This window comes from Melanerpes formicivorus, unplaced genomic scaffold (genome assembly GCF_026170545.1).
Source record: "Melanerpes formicivorus ecotype bairdi unplaced genomic scaffold, bMelFor1.0.p_v2 SCAF_64, whole genome shotgun sequence".
In the NCBI taxonomy this organism is placed as follows: domain Eukaryota; kingdom Metazoa; phylum Chordata; class Aves; order Piciformes; family Picidae; genus Melanerpes; species Melanerpes formicivorus.
In genome coordinates, this window is record NW_027142416.1 from 1,989,657 (window position 1) to 2,004,654 (window position 14,998).

The 14,998-nt window shown below is 45.4% G+C and overlaps 1 protein-coding gene across 9 annotated transcripts in view; it reads left to right on the forward strand.

Moving 5' to 3' along the window:
• CCDC91 (coiled-coil domain containing 91) overlaps nucleotides 1-12,261 on the forward strand; it is a 107,151-nt gene extending 94,890 nt beyond the window's left edge. For 7 of the 9 annotated variants that reach the window (XM_068162406.1, XM_068162404.1, XM_068162401.1 and 4 more), the window contains one exon: nucleotides 10,202-12,261. In XM_068162406.1, coding sequence (XP_068018507.1) covers nucleotides 10,202-10,324 — 123 coding nt within the window. In that variant the 3' untranslated portion in view covers nucleotides 10,325-12,261. The remainder of the gene's footprint in view (nucleotides 1-10,201) is intronic. The other 2 variants (XM_068162407.1, XM_068162410.1) reach the window with 1 other exon arrangement.
• The last annotated feature ends 2,737 nt before the right edge of the window (nucleotides 12,262-14,998 follow it).

Here is a 14,998-nt window from a genome sequence, read left to right on the forward strand (position 1 = left end):
CTCCTTTCAGGTAGTTGTAGACAGCTATAAGGTCTCCCCCGAGCCTTCTCTTCTCCAGGCTAAACAACCCCAGCTACCTCAGCCTCTCCTCATAGGACTGTGCTCCAGACTCCTCCCCAGCTTTGTTGGCCTTCTCTGGACACGTTTGAGAAGGGACATTGGTATTTCTCCTGAGCTTTGCAGTCTTTGTAAGATATGGCACTGCTTCTAAATAGTCAAGTGGAATGGGGGGCTGCTTGTGGAGGCAAATGGGATTGCAGTCTAGAGATACATTTTTCTTGAGAGGATTTTTATGGCATTTTTCTGACACTTTCCAATGCTGAAACCATGCATTTAAGAGAATTTTCAGTTGCCTGGAAGTGCTGGCACTCTGTCTTTAAAAATGGGAAGGGTAGAAAACCCCACACAATTCTCTGCCACCTACTTAGGTTCATTTAAACCCAACGAACAAGGTTAAATAACTGACATTTGAATTTTCAAACACCTTGAGTAATCATTTATGCTGATGAGAGCAATCTAGTTGCAACTGCATAGGTAACCTGCTGTTGATTTTTTGCAGTTACTTTAGACTAAAACTGCCAGAGACTGTTCTTTGCTGAAGCTGAAACTGTTTCCTGTATTCCTTTGTACATTCCTGCACACATCTACATGCTGAGATTGTGCCTGTACTCTAATTTAGTCAGGCTAGGGTCACATTGAAACAGAAGTGGTGGTTTTGCTGAGAAAATGTTGTACTGCCAAAGCCAAAAGGGGACAAAATGACAATAAATGAGACTGTGCAGCAGCCAGCTAAGTGGTTACCACACCACTTCTAAACTAGTCTTGTCCTTTAGATCTGCGGTGGTTCTGATCCTGTGTGCATCAGTGTGATCCCCATCAGGGGTGGACCAGCTTTGGCTTTGGTCTGCAGTCACATCACTTCTCAGCCTGCTCGCTGGATACAGACTGCTCACATTCATGAAGGTTTGCAGTGCACACTGTGCTGATGTACCCAGCAGTGGATAGTGGTGTGGGTTTTCCACACCAGCAGATGATTAACCATGGCAATGGAATAGCACTTAAACAACTGCAGGAAGATATAGCTTGTGGTTGCCCAGCCAGGCAGCTTTAAGGGTGGTTTCTACCCACTGCAAATACTTGGGATGCAGTCATTATTTCTATCTCACACACTGACACCCTGATAGTGTAGAAGACTTTCTCCCAGCCATAGAAAATACTGTTCTTGTTAATGCTACTTGTTTTCCTTTTGGTTAGGCTTAATTGATGCAGGGGGGTAGCTATCAATGTGTAGCAAGGTGACTCTGTGAGCATGGCTCACCACTGGCCCTTCAGACCCCATTTGTGATTTGCTTTCAGAACAAGATCAGGTTTTATCATTTGGAACATGTCTGCATGCTGACAAACGAAGCAGATCCTTGAGACCAGTCTAGAGCCCAGCACACAGGCTTTTCAAGAAGCATGGTCTGATGTCTTCAGGCACTTTTCATGGAGGAATGGCAATGTGCAGTGATGAAGCTCCCCAGAAGCCCTGAGTCATCTTTGCCAAGTTACTTATAAGTAAGATGCTGCCTACGACTGACTTAGGTAGTTCAAGATCTAAAAAAGGAAAGGTTTCTGTCCTCTGTCAAGACTCCAGATCATCTTTGCAGCCCTCCTGTGGGCTCACTCCAGCAGCTCTGTTTTGAATCTGCTTGCTGCAGCACTCAAGCAGTTATGGGAACTCCGGGGTTTGTGTGTGGCTGTAGTCTACAAAAAAAGTGGTTGAGGAATCCTGTGTTGCTGCTCTGTGAAGCAGGTAGGTCACCCCACAGCTTGCTGGTGTGCTCCTGCACATAGATATTTTCATTATTGTTGGGGGTGGTTAGATGATGCCCATTTCTCACTTTCTACAGAAGTCCCAGCAGGTGCTGCAACCATTTTTGTTTTCAGTCCAGTTTCCTTGACTGAAAGCAAATCTCCTTCTCATATTTGTATGAAGGAAAGATGGTATTTTCTTACATGCCTGTGTCCAGCTGGGAGACAGTGGAGATTCTGAGAGAGCTGACAGGCTGTTTTCCCACCACCTTTATCAAACCAGGCAAACCTGGTTTAAAGATGTGTCCAACATCTGGTATCATTTTAATGGCTTCACTGATCAAGTTCAGAGCATAAAATCCTTAAGGTTTTGGCTTTACAGCATTATTTATTTAAGGAGAAGGAAACATTTTCACATGACAACAAAATTTATTAAGCATCACTCTTCCTAGAGGGTCAGTCTTGAGCTCTGATGACTTTCTAAGGCATAGCAGATACTGTCTGACTTACAGTCAGGCAGAGCTGTGGGTTTATGGACTCAGTGTTAGCAATGGAAGAGACTCACAGGTGGAGAGACAAGAATGTCCTGTCCTGGGATTAACTCTGAAATAAACTCTGCTACACACATGTACCATATGGATCTCTTCTCCCTCTCATCCATTACCAAAATAAGAGGAAACAGTTCATTGTTTCCTCTTCCAGCTCTCAGATTTGCAGGTTCCTCAAGGTAATATTTTTTAGTGTGGTCTATTCAGTATGCCAGGCATTTTTGTAAGCCTTCTGTTGAGTCAGTGGTGAGAAGTTCAGGTTCCTTCACTGAGACAGTTCTGAGCAAATATCTTTACTTGAAAATGCAATCATATAGCTGAACTTCTGAGCTTAGCTGACATGATCCATTTTTCTTTATTTGACAGTGTACCTGTGTGTGATCAGCTATGAAAAACACCAGTAAGAGAAGCAAATTCAAAACCTTTGTACTCAACATCTTTCATTTCATCTCTGGTCATTGCATTTGTTGAATCTCATGATGAAAAGAGGACTGCAATTTTTATTTGTGTTACTGTTACAGAGCCAGGCTACTGAGCTGAACTGCATTTCGAATGCCTTCATTATTCAGGTTATCATTTGAAGTGCAAGTAAATTGTTAAATAGGTAGTTGTGGCAGTGTAGCTGCCATTTTCTAGAGGCACAAATATATTTAGAATGGGAACACTGGATTCCAGGATGTTAGGGGGTAGAAGGGACATCCAGAGATTGAGTCCAATTCCCCTGCCAGAGCAAGATCACAGAATCTGGTGCAGGTTGCACAGGAATGCATCCAGATGGGTCTTGAAAGTCTCTACAGAAGGAGACTCCACAATCTCTCTGGGCAGCCTATTCCGGTGCTCTGTGACCCTCACAGTGAAGTTCTTCCTCATGTTGAGGTGGAACCTTCTATGCTGTAGTTTCTATCCATTACCCTTTGTCCTGTCAGAGGGTGCAAGTGAGCAGAGCCTGTCCCTTCCTTCTTGACCCGCAGCCCTCAGATATTTAGAAACATTGATTAAATCTCTTCTCAGTCTTCTCCAGACTAATCAGCCCCAGCTGGGTCTCTCAGCTTCTGCTCACAGAGCAGTGCTCCAGTCTCTTCTTCATCCCGGTAGCCCTCCATCAGACTCCCTCAAGTAGATCCCAGCCCCTCTTGATCAACTGAGAAATAGTTCTGGGAAATACAGTTTTAAACATCTTAGTGCTTATACAAAAGGGACAATACAAGACCACAAGTAACATGAATTTTCCTTCCCTTTTCTGGGTGAGCTTCAGGCCACAGTAGAATTAATAACAAAACAAATCTTTGATGTGGTGAGATCAGAATTTCACCCTTACATCTTCAGTGCTAAACCTAAAATTCTACTTTCCATGAGATATTTTACTAATTGCTAGTAATGGGAAGCATAATTCTGACATGTAGTGATGAGTTACAGAGTTCTGACTGGATTTCTCTTCTAGCAATCTAAACGTTTAACGGTTGGAGAACACTCAACAGAGGAACCTAAGCACATATTCCATGAAAATACCTGTTTGCAGGTAGATGTTCCAAGAGGAAAATGTGGAGGGTGTACATGCTCATTTGAGTGTGTAAGAAAAGATTTTCTGGTTTAGGAATCAGCCCTGCAGACTTCCATTCCACTTGTGATGGTTTAACGCACCCACATCAAACAAAAGCTCAGCTGAAGTCAGAGAAGCAAATGAAGCTGTATTTTACAAGCAATAATGCAATGCAATGAATATCTACTAAAATACACAATATTTACAATATTATACAAGCATTGAGTGCTGTGCCCAGTTCTGGGCTCCTCAGTTTAGGAAGGATGTTGACTTGCTGGAACGTGTCCAGAGTAGGGCAACAAAGTTGGTGAGGGGTTTGGAACACAAGCCCTATGAGAAGAGGCTGAGGGAGCTGGGGTTGCTTAGCCTGGAGGAGACTCAGGGGTGACCTTATTGCTCTCTACAACTCCCTGAAGGGAGGTTGTAGACAGTCTCTTCTCCCAGGCAACCAGCACCAGAACAAGAGGACACAGTCTCAGGCTGTGCCAGGGTAGGTTTAGGCTGGAGGTTTGGAAGAAGTTCTACACAGAGAGAGTGATTCCCCATTGCAATGGGCTGCCTGGGGAGATGGTGGAGTCACCATCGTTGGAGGTGTTTAGGAGGAGACTTGATGGGGTGCTTGGTGCCATGGTTTAGCTGTTTAGGTGGGTTGGATTGGTTAATGGGTTGGACACGATGATCTTGAAGGTCCCTTCCAACCTGGTCTGGTCTATTCTATTCTATTCTATTCTATTCTATTCTATTCTATTCTATTCTATTCTATTCTATTCTATTTTGTCACTCCACTTTCCCCTGTGCTGCTTCACAAAGCCATAGCTCAAACCGAAGTTCAGAACCATTTTAGCTCTACATTTTCTTAGCTTTTACCACACAGCTCCAACTTCCTGTAAAATGGTGTGATAGTTTCAGGCTGTGCCTTTAAGAAAGATAGCTGCAAATTCTCTAGCTGAATAGCTGGGTGCAAAAAGGAAAACAAGAAAGATAATTCTAAATTAGTTCCATTGGTCAGATGAATGGGATGTAGCTTTACAACCTTACATTATTCTCTCACTCCGTCTCTTTCTGCTGGCATGTCTGCTTTGCAAAGGAGTTATCTAATGACCTTGAGATAAGCATTACTGACTTACTAATGATGCTTTTGAGCTAACTAAAAATCCCTCTAACATTTTATCTTCTTCTCTTTTCTTCTAATTAAGTAGAGGGAAAAGGGAGGGAGAGGCTGGGGGGCGGTGAGGCGGAATCCTCCTGTCCAAGGAGGATTTCTGTGCTGTTTGCTTTTTGTAACTAGGATAGGATAGGATAGGAACTCATCTGAGTTCTGCTGAGGCTGGCACCTCCCTTCCAGGCATGGCTTGTGTGATTCAAAGGCATGGGCTAGGGATGTGACTGAGTTGGAGTGCACAGGGAGTCTCATGCCATCATCTTTGGCCACAAGGATGCTGGAATCACACTCAGACCTCTGAAGTGGACTTAAGGTTTAGGCAGAAGGGAAAACCCAGCAGTGAATGTGTTAAAATATCGTGCAAGAATCAGCTCCTTTTTTGAAAAGAAATGTCCTTCAGTGACTGTGGGAACTTCAGGAGGGGTGCAGACCCTGTGGTGTTCAGGAACTGCTTTTTCCAGTCTTGTAGAGCCAGCTGCTCACTAAATTCCATACAAATAGAGAGTCAATGCCTGGTTATTAGTAAAGAAATCATAAATAAATTCTGTACAGGGTGATAAAGATTCTATTGAGTAACTTTAATGAATTCAGGAACTTAAAATGTGCAGCTCAGGAAAGCTGTGTGCCAATAGGATGCAGTGTAAGGAACGGAGGCCTTTGAGCTGCAGAGATGTCCTGTGGTGGAAGAGGTGCCATGGGCAGCAGTGCAGCAGGGATGGGGTAGTTGAGGAAGCTACCCTGTGGTGGCAGAGCTGGCCCCCCACCATGTGGGTTCCAGTGTCTGTGGAGCTGGAGCAGCTGGGGCTGTGTGCGTGCCCCATCCCGCACATGTTAGTCACACCGGCTGCACTTGCACAGCAGCCCCATTGGCTTTCCACTTCCTAGATGTTCATTGATGTTTATTTAAATAATGAGATCATTCCCTGGAGTGAACAGGACCTATAAATACAGAGGGAAGACTGTGGAGAAAAATAAGATTGGAAATGCCTTCCAACTTTTCCCATCTTGTGGTCTGTTCTGCAGGCAGCAGCACAGACGTGCACTGCCACTTGCCAGCGCTTCATTAGCCAGTTGCCTAACGAAGCTTCGCTGCCTTTGCTTCTATTGCCCAGTTTCTCCAGTAATCATAGAATCACAGAATTGTTAGGGTTGGAAGGGACCTCGAGGATCATCTAGTTCCAAGCCCCTTTCATGGGCAGGGAAACATCACACTAGATCAGGTTGCTCAGAGCCACCCACATCCAGCCTGGCCTTCAAAACCTCCAGGGATGAGGCTTCCACCACCTCCCTGGGCAACCTGTGCCAGTGTCTCACCACCCTCATGGTGAAGAGGCTCTTCCTAACATCCAATCTCAATCTACCCATTTCTACTTCTGCTCCCTTCCCCCTAGTCTTGTCATTACCTGACACCCTAAAAAGTCCCTCCCCAGCTTTCTTGTAGTCCCCTTCAGATACTGGAAGGCCACAATAAGGTCTCCTTGGAGCCTTCTTTCCTCCAGACTGAATAGCCCCAACTCTCTCAATCTACCTTCATAGGTGAGGAGCTCCAACCCTCTTGTGACGCCCTTCTCTGGACACGCTCCAGCACCTCCTGATCCTTCTTGTAATAGGGGCTCCAGAAGTGGATGCAGTACTCCAGGTGGGGTCTCAGCAGAGCAGAGTAGAGGGGTAGAATCACCTCCCCTGACCTGCTGGCCACACTTCTCTTGATGCAGCAATGTTCTCCTTCCTAATAGGTGGAAATGTACTGTTTTCAAAGGTAGCATCATTTTACTCCTTCTCATTTGATGCTATGTGGAGATCCCAAGCCCTTTCACAGTGTTTTGTCGCCTTCTTTAGTATGGGAGAGATTTAAAACGCACTGCTGAAGGCAAAGCTTGTGCAGAACCTGAGCAAATCAGCATTCTTCATATTCATGCTGTTGAGGTTACATAAACTGCTAACAGGCAATAAACTTTCCTTATTCACAAAGGGAGACTACCAACTAACTACTGGAGTTCAACAAAGACTGCTCAAATGTGTACTTGATTCATATGAGACCTTTAAAACTGTTCTCAAGCCTGGAGAATGGTGTTTGCAGCCACTGGCTGCACACATGAAACATTTGCATTTGTATTTGGTGAAATAAAGTCAACCGTGTGCAGTTTGAAATTGCTGGCCTGTTAAAGGAAGTTAAAAGCAGCATACCAGAACACACATCTGGTGAGCTGCTTTGATCTCCTCAGAATCTGCTAGGAGAGTCTGCAAGAGAAGGAAAGGGAGGGTTTAGCCAAAGTCCTTGCTCAAAGCTCAGTGAAGAGCTATGCAGTAGTACAGATGATAAAATGTGCAAGCAAAGGAAACCATTGGCAATCAGCTTCATGCTAAGCTTCTCCAGCTGATACGTCTACCCAGAGGCAGCAGAATTCAGTGACATCATATGTTTAGAGAATGAGGTTTCCCATGTTTTCTTAAGAAATAACAGATGATATTCTATGAATTGCACTATGTCTGCCCATTCCCAAGAGACATGTGGCTTACAAGCACAAAAACATCTCCTAGCTTCCCCAGATTCTGGGGCAGAGAAGAGGAAGGGGCAAGATCCCAGACTGAGAGAGTTTGGGCTATTCAGTCTGGAGAAGAGAAGCTTCCAAGGAGACCTTATTGTGGCCTTCCAGTATCTGAAGGGGGCTACAAGAAAGCTGGGGAGGGACTTTTGAAGGTGTCAGGGAGTGATAGGACTGGGGGGAATGGAGCAAAACTAGAAAAGGGTAGATTCAGATTGGATGTTAGGAAGAAATTGTTCCCCATAAGGGTGGTGAGACATTGGTACAGGTTGCCTGGGGAGGTGGTAGAAGCCTCATCCCTGCCTTATCCAGTCTCTTCTTAAACATCTCCAGTCATGGTGACTTCACCATCTCCCTGGGCAGCACGTTCCAATGGCCAATCTCTCTTTCTGTGAAGAATTTCTTCCTAACATCCAGCCTGAACTTCCCCTGGTACAGCTTGAGACTGTCTTCTTGTTATGTTGGTGGTTGCCTGGGAGAAGACACCAACCCCCATCTGGCTACAGTCTCCCTTCAGGTAGTTGTAGATACCAATAAGGCCTCCCCTGAGCTTCCTCTTCTTCAGGCTAAACACCCCTAGCTCCCTTAGCCTCTCCCCATAAGGCTGTGCTCCAGACCCCTCCCCAGCTTTGTTCTCTGGACACATTCCAGCATCTGAACATTTTTCTTGAATTGAGGGGACAGAACTGGACACAGGATTCAAGGTGAGGCCTAACCAGTGCTGAGCACAGGGGCACAATGACTTCCCTGCTCCTGCTGGCCACACTATTCCTGATGCAGGCCAGGATGCCACTGGCCTTCCTGGGCACAGTGTTGGCTCATGTTCAGCTGCTGTCAACCAGTACCCACAGGTTCCTTTCTGCCTGGCTGCTCTCCAGCTGCTCTGTCCCCAGTCTGTAGTGCTGCATGGGGTTGTTTTGGGGTCTGCTGCAGAACAGAATGTTCAGGTGCCTGTTAGAACAACCACCTGCACTGCTGGATGGTGAGCATGTTGTGTGCAGAGAGATGCCCTAGGGTGAGAGGTTCTGGTGATAGCCAGCAGTGTGCTGAACTGTTCTGCTCTGCTAGGGCATCATGGCCTCACACTGGCATTTTGCTGGTGTTGCAGAGTTCAAGGCTTGGCTCATGGGTTTGTGCATGACAGAAGTGCAGGGCTGGGCTTTTTCCAAGGGGCCTGGCTTCCTTTCTCTTGAGTGGCAGAGCTCTCCTGGCCTCTGAGCCTTGGCCCTTCCGTTCTCATCTATGTCAGTGTCAGGTTGAAGCCACATTTCACTTGTGATAGTATTTGACACTTGAGCCTGAAAATTCAAAGGAATTCAAAGAAATTTCATTTCTTAATGTTGTTCTCTTGAGCAAGCTCAAGTATCTTTTCACAAACTCAATTTGTATGACACTGCTGTTACTACTGAGTGCTTATCTGTTGTGGTGAAGAGAGGGCCTCTGTCTTTACTTGCAAGTGTGTAGTTCACAGTTTGACAGCAGGGGACTCTGATAAAATGTTGGAATGAGCAAAGTATGCAGAAAGCTCTGCCACGTGTCCTCATGGAGCTGGTAAAACCTGCTGCCACTCACATGAACAGCAGGCTTGGAGCTCTTGACTCTGTAGCATTCAGTTCAAAGCAGCAGCTCCAGTTTGAAAGGATGCTGTAAGGCAGCGCCCAGTGTGGCAGTTAGAGCCTGGTTGGCTTTTTCAGCTTTCTTGTGTAGAACTAGACAGCTTTGGGGAAGTTCCTTTTAGCTTTATGTACATTTTATCTTCAAGAAACTGAAATACTTCATTAAGAGCTGTTAGTAAATTGCACATGTAGAGGTTACTTGGGTTCTTTTCTTGCTGTTGCATTTCCTTGTGGAATTCGTGTCTTCGAATGTTGTGGAATTTGTGTCTTCGAATATCATGGAATGTTTGCCGAGAAACCTTGGCATTTATTTCCAGGTTTTCTTAAAATTGATCATAGTATCAGTCAGGGTTAGAAGGGACCACAAGGATCATCTAGTTCCAACCCCCCTGTCCTGGGCAGGGACACCCCACACTAGATCAGGCTGGCCAGAGCCTCATCCAGCCTGGGCTTAAACACCCCCAGGGACGGGGCCTCAACCACCTCCCTGGACAACCCATTCCAGGGCTTCGCCACTCTCATGGGGAAGAACTTCCTCCTCACATCCAGCCTGAACCTTCCACCTCCATTCCCCCTAGTCCTATCACTACCTGAGATCCTGAGAAGTCCCTCCCCAGCCTTCTTGTAGGCCCCTTCAGATCCTGGAAGGCCACAATTAGGTCACCTGGGAGCCTTCTCTTCTGCAGACTGAATAGCCCCAACTCTTTCAGCCTGTCCTCATAGGAGAGGTGCTCCAGCCCTCTGATCATCCTCATGGCCACATCCACTGCCACCAGTGGCAATGGGATGCTGGTCAGAAAGAGTCTGTGGCACGATGGGCAGAGTTGAATTAGCAGTATTTACTGCTTCCCATAAATTCCATATTACTGTTGTTGTTGTTGTGGTTATTGCTGTCACTATTGTTGTTGTTAGTGTTATTGTGTCTGTTATTATTGTAATTGTAGTAGTTGTTGTTTTCATTATTATTACTATTATTATTACTATTATTTCAACAGCTTGATCAAGTTGTCCGCCAGAGAAATTTGCACAGCTTGGAACTTTTCCTCTCCTGTGCTCAGAAGCAGTTGAGTGTTTTGCTGAAGGAGGAGCCGAGCACTGCAGAGGAAAGCAGAGACTGACCTCGGTACCACTGCTGCTGTGCGGTTTGTGAGGCTGCAAATCTCCACCCAGCAAACTGGCAAATATCTTCTGATCTTGTGGGATTGTGTCATTGCTTCAAGGCTGATCTGAAATGATGCTTGATAGAAGTATTTGTGGTTGGTGTTCTTTATTTATCTTACAGGTGCTATCAGATTGCAGATATGGGAGAGGGGAAAAAAAAAGCTCTGGAAAACTTTGGGTTTATTTATGATTTTTCTTTCATTGTATTTTCTAGTAGCCCAGGGCTGAAGTTCTGGATAACTGCAGCTGTGATCAGAATGGTTCCCTGTTCAGTCTGTTTTAAATTTGGCATCCTGTGTTGATGTAACTTATGAGTATTTTTGATATCTTTAAGCTGGGTAAAGCGCTTAACTGGCTGTAGATACAAATCTATCTTGACTTCCAAAGTGTGTGCCCAAGTGCATTGCCTCAGCTGAGCCTGAGGAGCTCATTGTTTCTTGCTGCTTGTGATGTGGACTGGAACATAAGAATGTTGGCAGGCATTTCTGCACTCATTTATAAACAACCTCAGCTCTAGTAACATATAGTTGAACAACTGAGCAGCGTGTCTTTTAGAGCAGTGCAAAACATTTCTATCGCTGATGTATGGCATGGGTTTGATTTCTGGTTGACAAAGCTTGTTTGGTTCCAAAACTCATTTTCTGATTGAAGCAGGATTAATGTGACTGCCCTCAGTTTCAGATGATGTATGTAATTATGTGGAGACTGATACTGCCCTGCTGCAGTGGAATTTCTGACAGAGGAAGGAGTGCAGCTCGTTGACCTCAGATGCCCTGTTTAAACTCCCCACTGATGCTGCTGGACTGTGGATCAAGCCGTAGGTGTTTCTAGTCTTGCTAACAGAAGGATAGGGGGAAATTTCTGTGCCTAAGCTCTGTTGGTTGTAGATTTGGGGCCTTAGTTATAAGATCTGTAAATGAAATAAGGGAAAATAAATGTTCATGCTTGGGAATGTAATTGTGAATGTGAATATTGAATATGTGATACCATATAGCCCTACACATTTCTGTTCTATTTCTATGTGGTTTTGTTGGTTTTCTCTCTGCTTCCATTACAGAACTCTAGATAGCTCTGAGGCTGTGCACAAGTCATAAACAGTGAAGAAATAACTTGCCCCAGAGTTTCTGTATGTTGCCTATAGACAGATACCTTCAGATGTTTGCATTTCTGCCTTGCTCCAAGAATCTCACTGACAAATGATGCTTGGATTCCTTCCCTCCATCATAAGAAAGGAAAGCAAAGCAAAGCAGCAGCAGTAGCCATTCCAGAGGCTGAGATTGTGGTGGTGAAGAGGGGGCCTCTGTCTTTGCTTGCAAGTGTGTAGTTCACAGTTTGACAGCAGGGGACTCTGATAAAATGTTGGAATGAGCAAAGTATGCAGAAAGCTCTGCCATGCGTCCTCATGGAGCTGGTAAAACCTGCTGCCACTCGCATGAACAGCAGCCTTGGAGCTCTTGACTCTGTAGCATTCAGTTCAAAGCAGCAGCTCCATCATAAGAAGGCAAAGCAAAGCAGCAGCAGTAGCCATTCCAGAGGCTGAGATTGCCTTAGGGCTTTGAGATTTTGGTGCACCTTGACATTGGCATCCGATCAAAAGTTGCTTGATGTTCTCCCAGTGTCAGTTCCTGACTGGCTGAAACAATCCATGCAGGCCTGTCCTCAAGGGGCTACTTTCTCTTTACACCAAAACTCCCTCACAGCTCCCTGTACCTTCCTCTTCTGCTCTGTATTTTCTACATTCACATACTTGAGCTTAAAGATTTTTGCCTGCTCCTTGGGTGAATGGAATATGTGATAAGATTTCATCTCATTTCCTAGCAGGAAAGAGCTGTTAATAAAAATTGTTGTTCAAGACAAGAGGTACAATTTATGCTCACTCTCAGGTCACACACAGTGTCAGTGAAGTTATCAAATGGACTGGGACTCTAACCCAATCTGCCTTCCAGCTTGTAGTTTTCAAGCATGGAGCACAGAATGGTCAATGGGCCAGCGTTAATGGGATGAGCTTCAACAAGGCCAAATGCCAGGTCCTGCGCTTGAGTCACAACAACCCCAAGCAACACTCCAGGCATGGGGAAGTGTGGCTGGAAAGCCATCTGGCAGAAAGGGGCCCAAGGGTTCTAAGCAACAAGCAACTGAATATGAGCCAGCAGTGTGCCAAAGTGGCCAAGAAAGCCAATGGCATCCTGGCCTGTATTAGAAATGCAGTGTCCAGCAGGAGTAGGGAAGTGATTGTCCTCTTGTACTCAGCTCTGATGAGGCCACACCTTTAGCATTGTGTCCAGTTTTGAGCACCTCAATACAAGAGAGATGTGGAGGTGCTGGAGCCAGTGCCACGTCCAGTCCCCTCTTGAACACCTCCAGGGATGGTGACTCCACCACCTCCCTGGGCAGCACATTCCAATGGTGAACGACTCTCTCAGTGAAGAACTTTCTCCTCACTTCCAGCCTAAACTTCCCCTGGCACAGCTTGAGACTGTGTCCTCTTGTTCTGGTGCTGGCTGCCTGGGAGAAGAGACCAACTCCCTCCTGGCTACAACCACCCTTCAGGTAGTTGTAGACAACAATAAGGTCTCCCCTGAGCCTCCTCCAGGCTAAGCAACCCCAGCTCCCTCAGCCTCTCCTCACAGGGCTGTGCTCAAGGCCTCTCCCCAGCCTTGTTGCCCTTCTCTGGACACGTTCAAGTGTCTCAATGTCCTTCCTAAACTAAGGGGCCCAGAACTGGACACAGTACTCAAGGTGTGGCCTAACCAGTGCAGGGTGGTATCAGTGTTTTATCCATATTTTACATGCTGTATAACAACTCCAGTATGTGCCAGAGATTCACATTGGCTTTATATTGCTGTAATTCCTCCTATTTCAGCCTTAAAAAGCCAGGGGGTTTAAGATGCTTCCTTCTGCCTGGCATGGATGATAACAATACACAAAGGATTATTCAACACTCAGCTTTCCTGAAGGAAAAGCGTGAGCTGCTTAGCACACCTGTCTTACAGATACAGTTATCAAAATGCTACAGATTTATCTCTGGGTTTGGGTGGGATTTTTTCAGATTTGGCAATAAATCTGTATCAGTAGATTCAGGTCCCCACCAGATGATGGCAAGTCATTGACACTCATTCTCTTTCTCCCAGTTATTTTGCCTTCTCATAAAAGCCAAAGGGGTTTTCGACTACCAGTTTGATTTGACAAAAAAAAAAAAACCAACAAAAAAAAAAGAGGGTGTTATGAAATGCTCTGAGTCTCCTGGAGCTTCAGCTGGCTGAATTTTAGAGCTGCATAGGAGTTTGAGAAAAAGCTAGGTGAATCTTACTAAGTTTGTCAGGACAAGGAGAAAGAGGGTCCAGGAGACTTAGAGGGGATTTTATCACTCTCTACAACTATCTAAAAGGAAGTTGTAGTCAGGTGGGGGTCTGGTTCTTCTCCCAGGCGACTTGTGACAGGACAAGAGGGCATGGTATGAAACTGTGGCAGGGGAGGTTTAGGTTGGATAATAGGAAGCACTTCCTCACAGAAAGGCTGATTGGGCACTAGGATGGACTGCCTGGGGAGGTGGTGGAGTCACCATCACTGGAAGTCTTTAAGACAAGATTGGATGTGGCACTTGATGGCACGGTTTAGCTGATGTGGTGGTGTTAGGTCATAGGCTGGGCTTGATCATCTCAGAGGGTTTCTCCAGCCTCAATAGTTCTGTGATCCACATGAGAGCATACTGCTTTTGTAGTGAATTGTTGTTAGGAAGAGCCAAAATCTATCTGGGAGTGTCTGTGTCCAGGGATTTCAGCAGAACTGCCTTTGGTCTGTTTGAAACAATAGCAGTGACAGTAGCATCAAGATTTCGGAAAGCTGCACATCTCCTTTTACCAGCTGGTGTCTTTAAGGGGGGACTGTGTGTCTTCAGGTGTTCTTGTGGCAAAAAGAGCAGTGGTTTCTGAAATGGTTGTGGGCCTGATGGTGAAATGAAAGAAGAAGCTGTAAGACAGGTGGAAGTTCCCCATACTCTCTTGGTAATGAGGACAAGGAAATTTGAAAGAACAGAATTTCTCCAGATGCAGAACACACAAAACCATAATGCTGTGATTTATGAGTTGAAGGGGACTTGGCTAGAAAGAACAGACAAAGAATTGTTCTGTTACGTGAACTTTGTGGTGTACTAAAAGAAAGCAAAGATGTGATGTTGTGGAACGGAGAGGGATGACAGGCTGAAAGAAGTGCAGACAGGAGGTTCTGGATCCTTTAGAAAATACTCCTCTGAATCTACAGACCCTTCAAATGTAAACAGCAAATTGAGTCAAGAGAAAAAAAGAAGGCTGAAGAGTCCCAGTTCATAGAGTAATTGGTTTCAGGACTCAGAACTTCTGCAGCTTTACAGTGGTTTCTGCTAGGACCTGGAGACTTCAACCAGAAAGTCTCATCTCTCAGAAACCAGTGCTCCACAAGAACCTGTACTTCATATGATACCCAAAACCTCAACATAAAACAGAATAAAAGGTTGTGTTTTGTAAAGCTTGCAAACATTGCAAGGCTGATGTGTTGAGGCCTAGATAACGTTAGCCTGACAAATGTCAGTAGATATTTCTGAAGGTCCTGGACAAAACGTTTTGGGAGCTTCTCTGGAGGAATGATGCTCACTG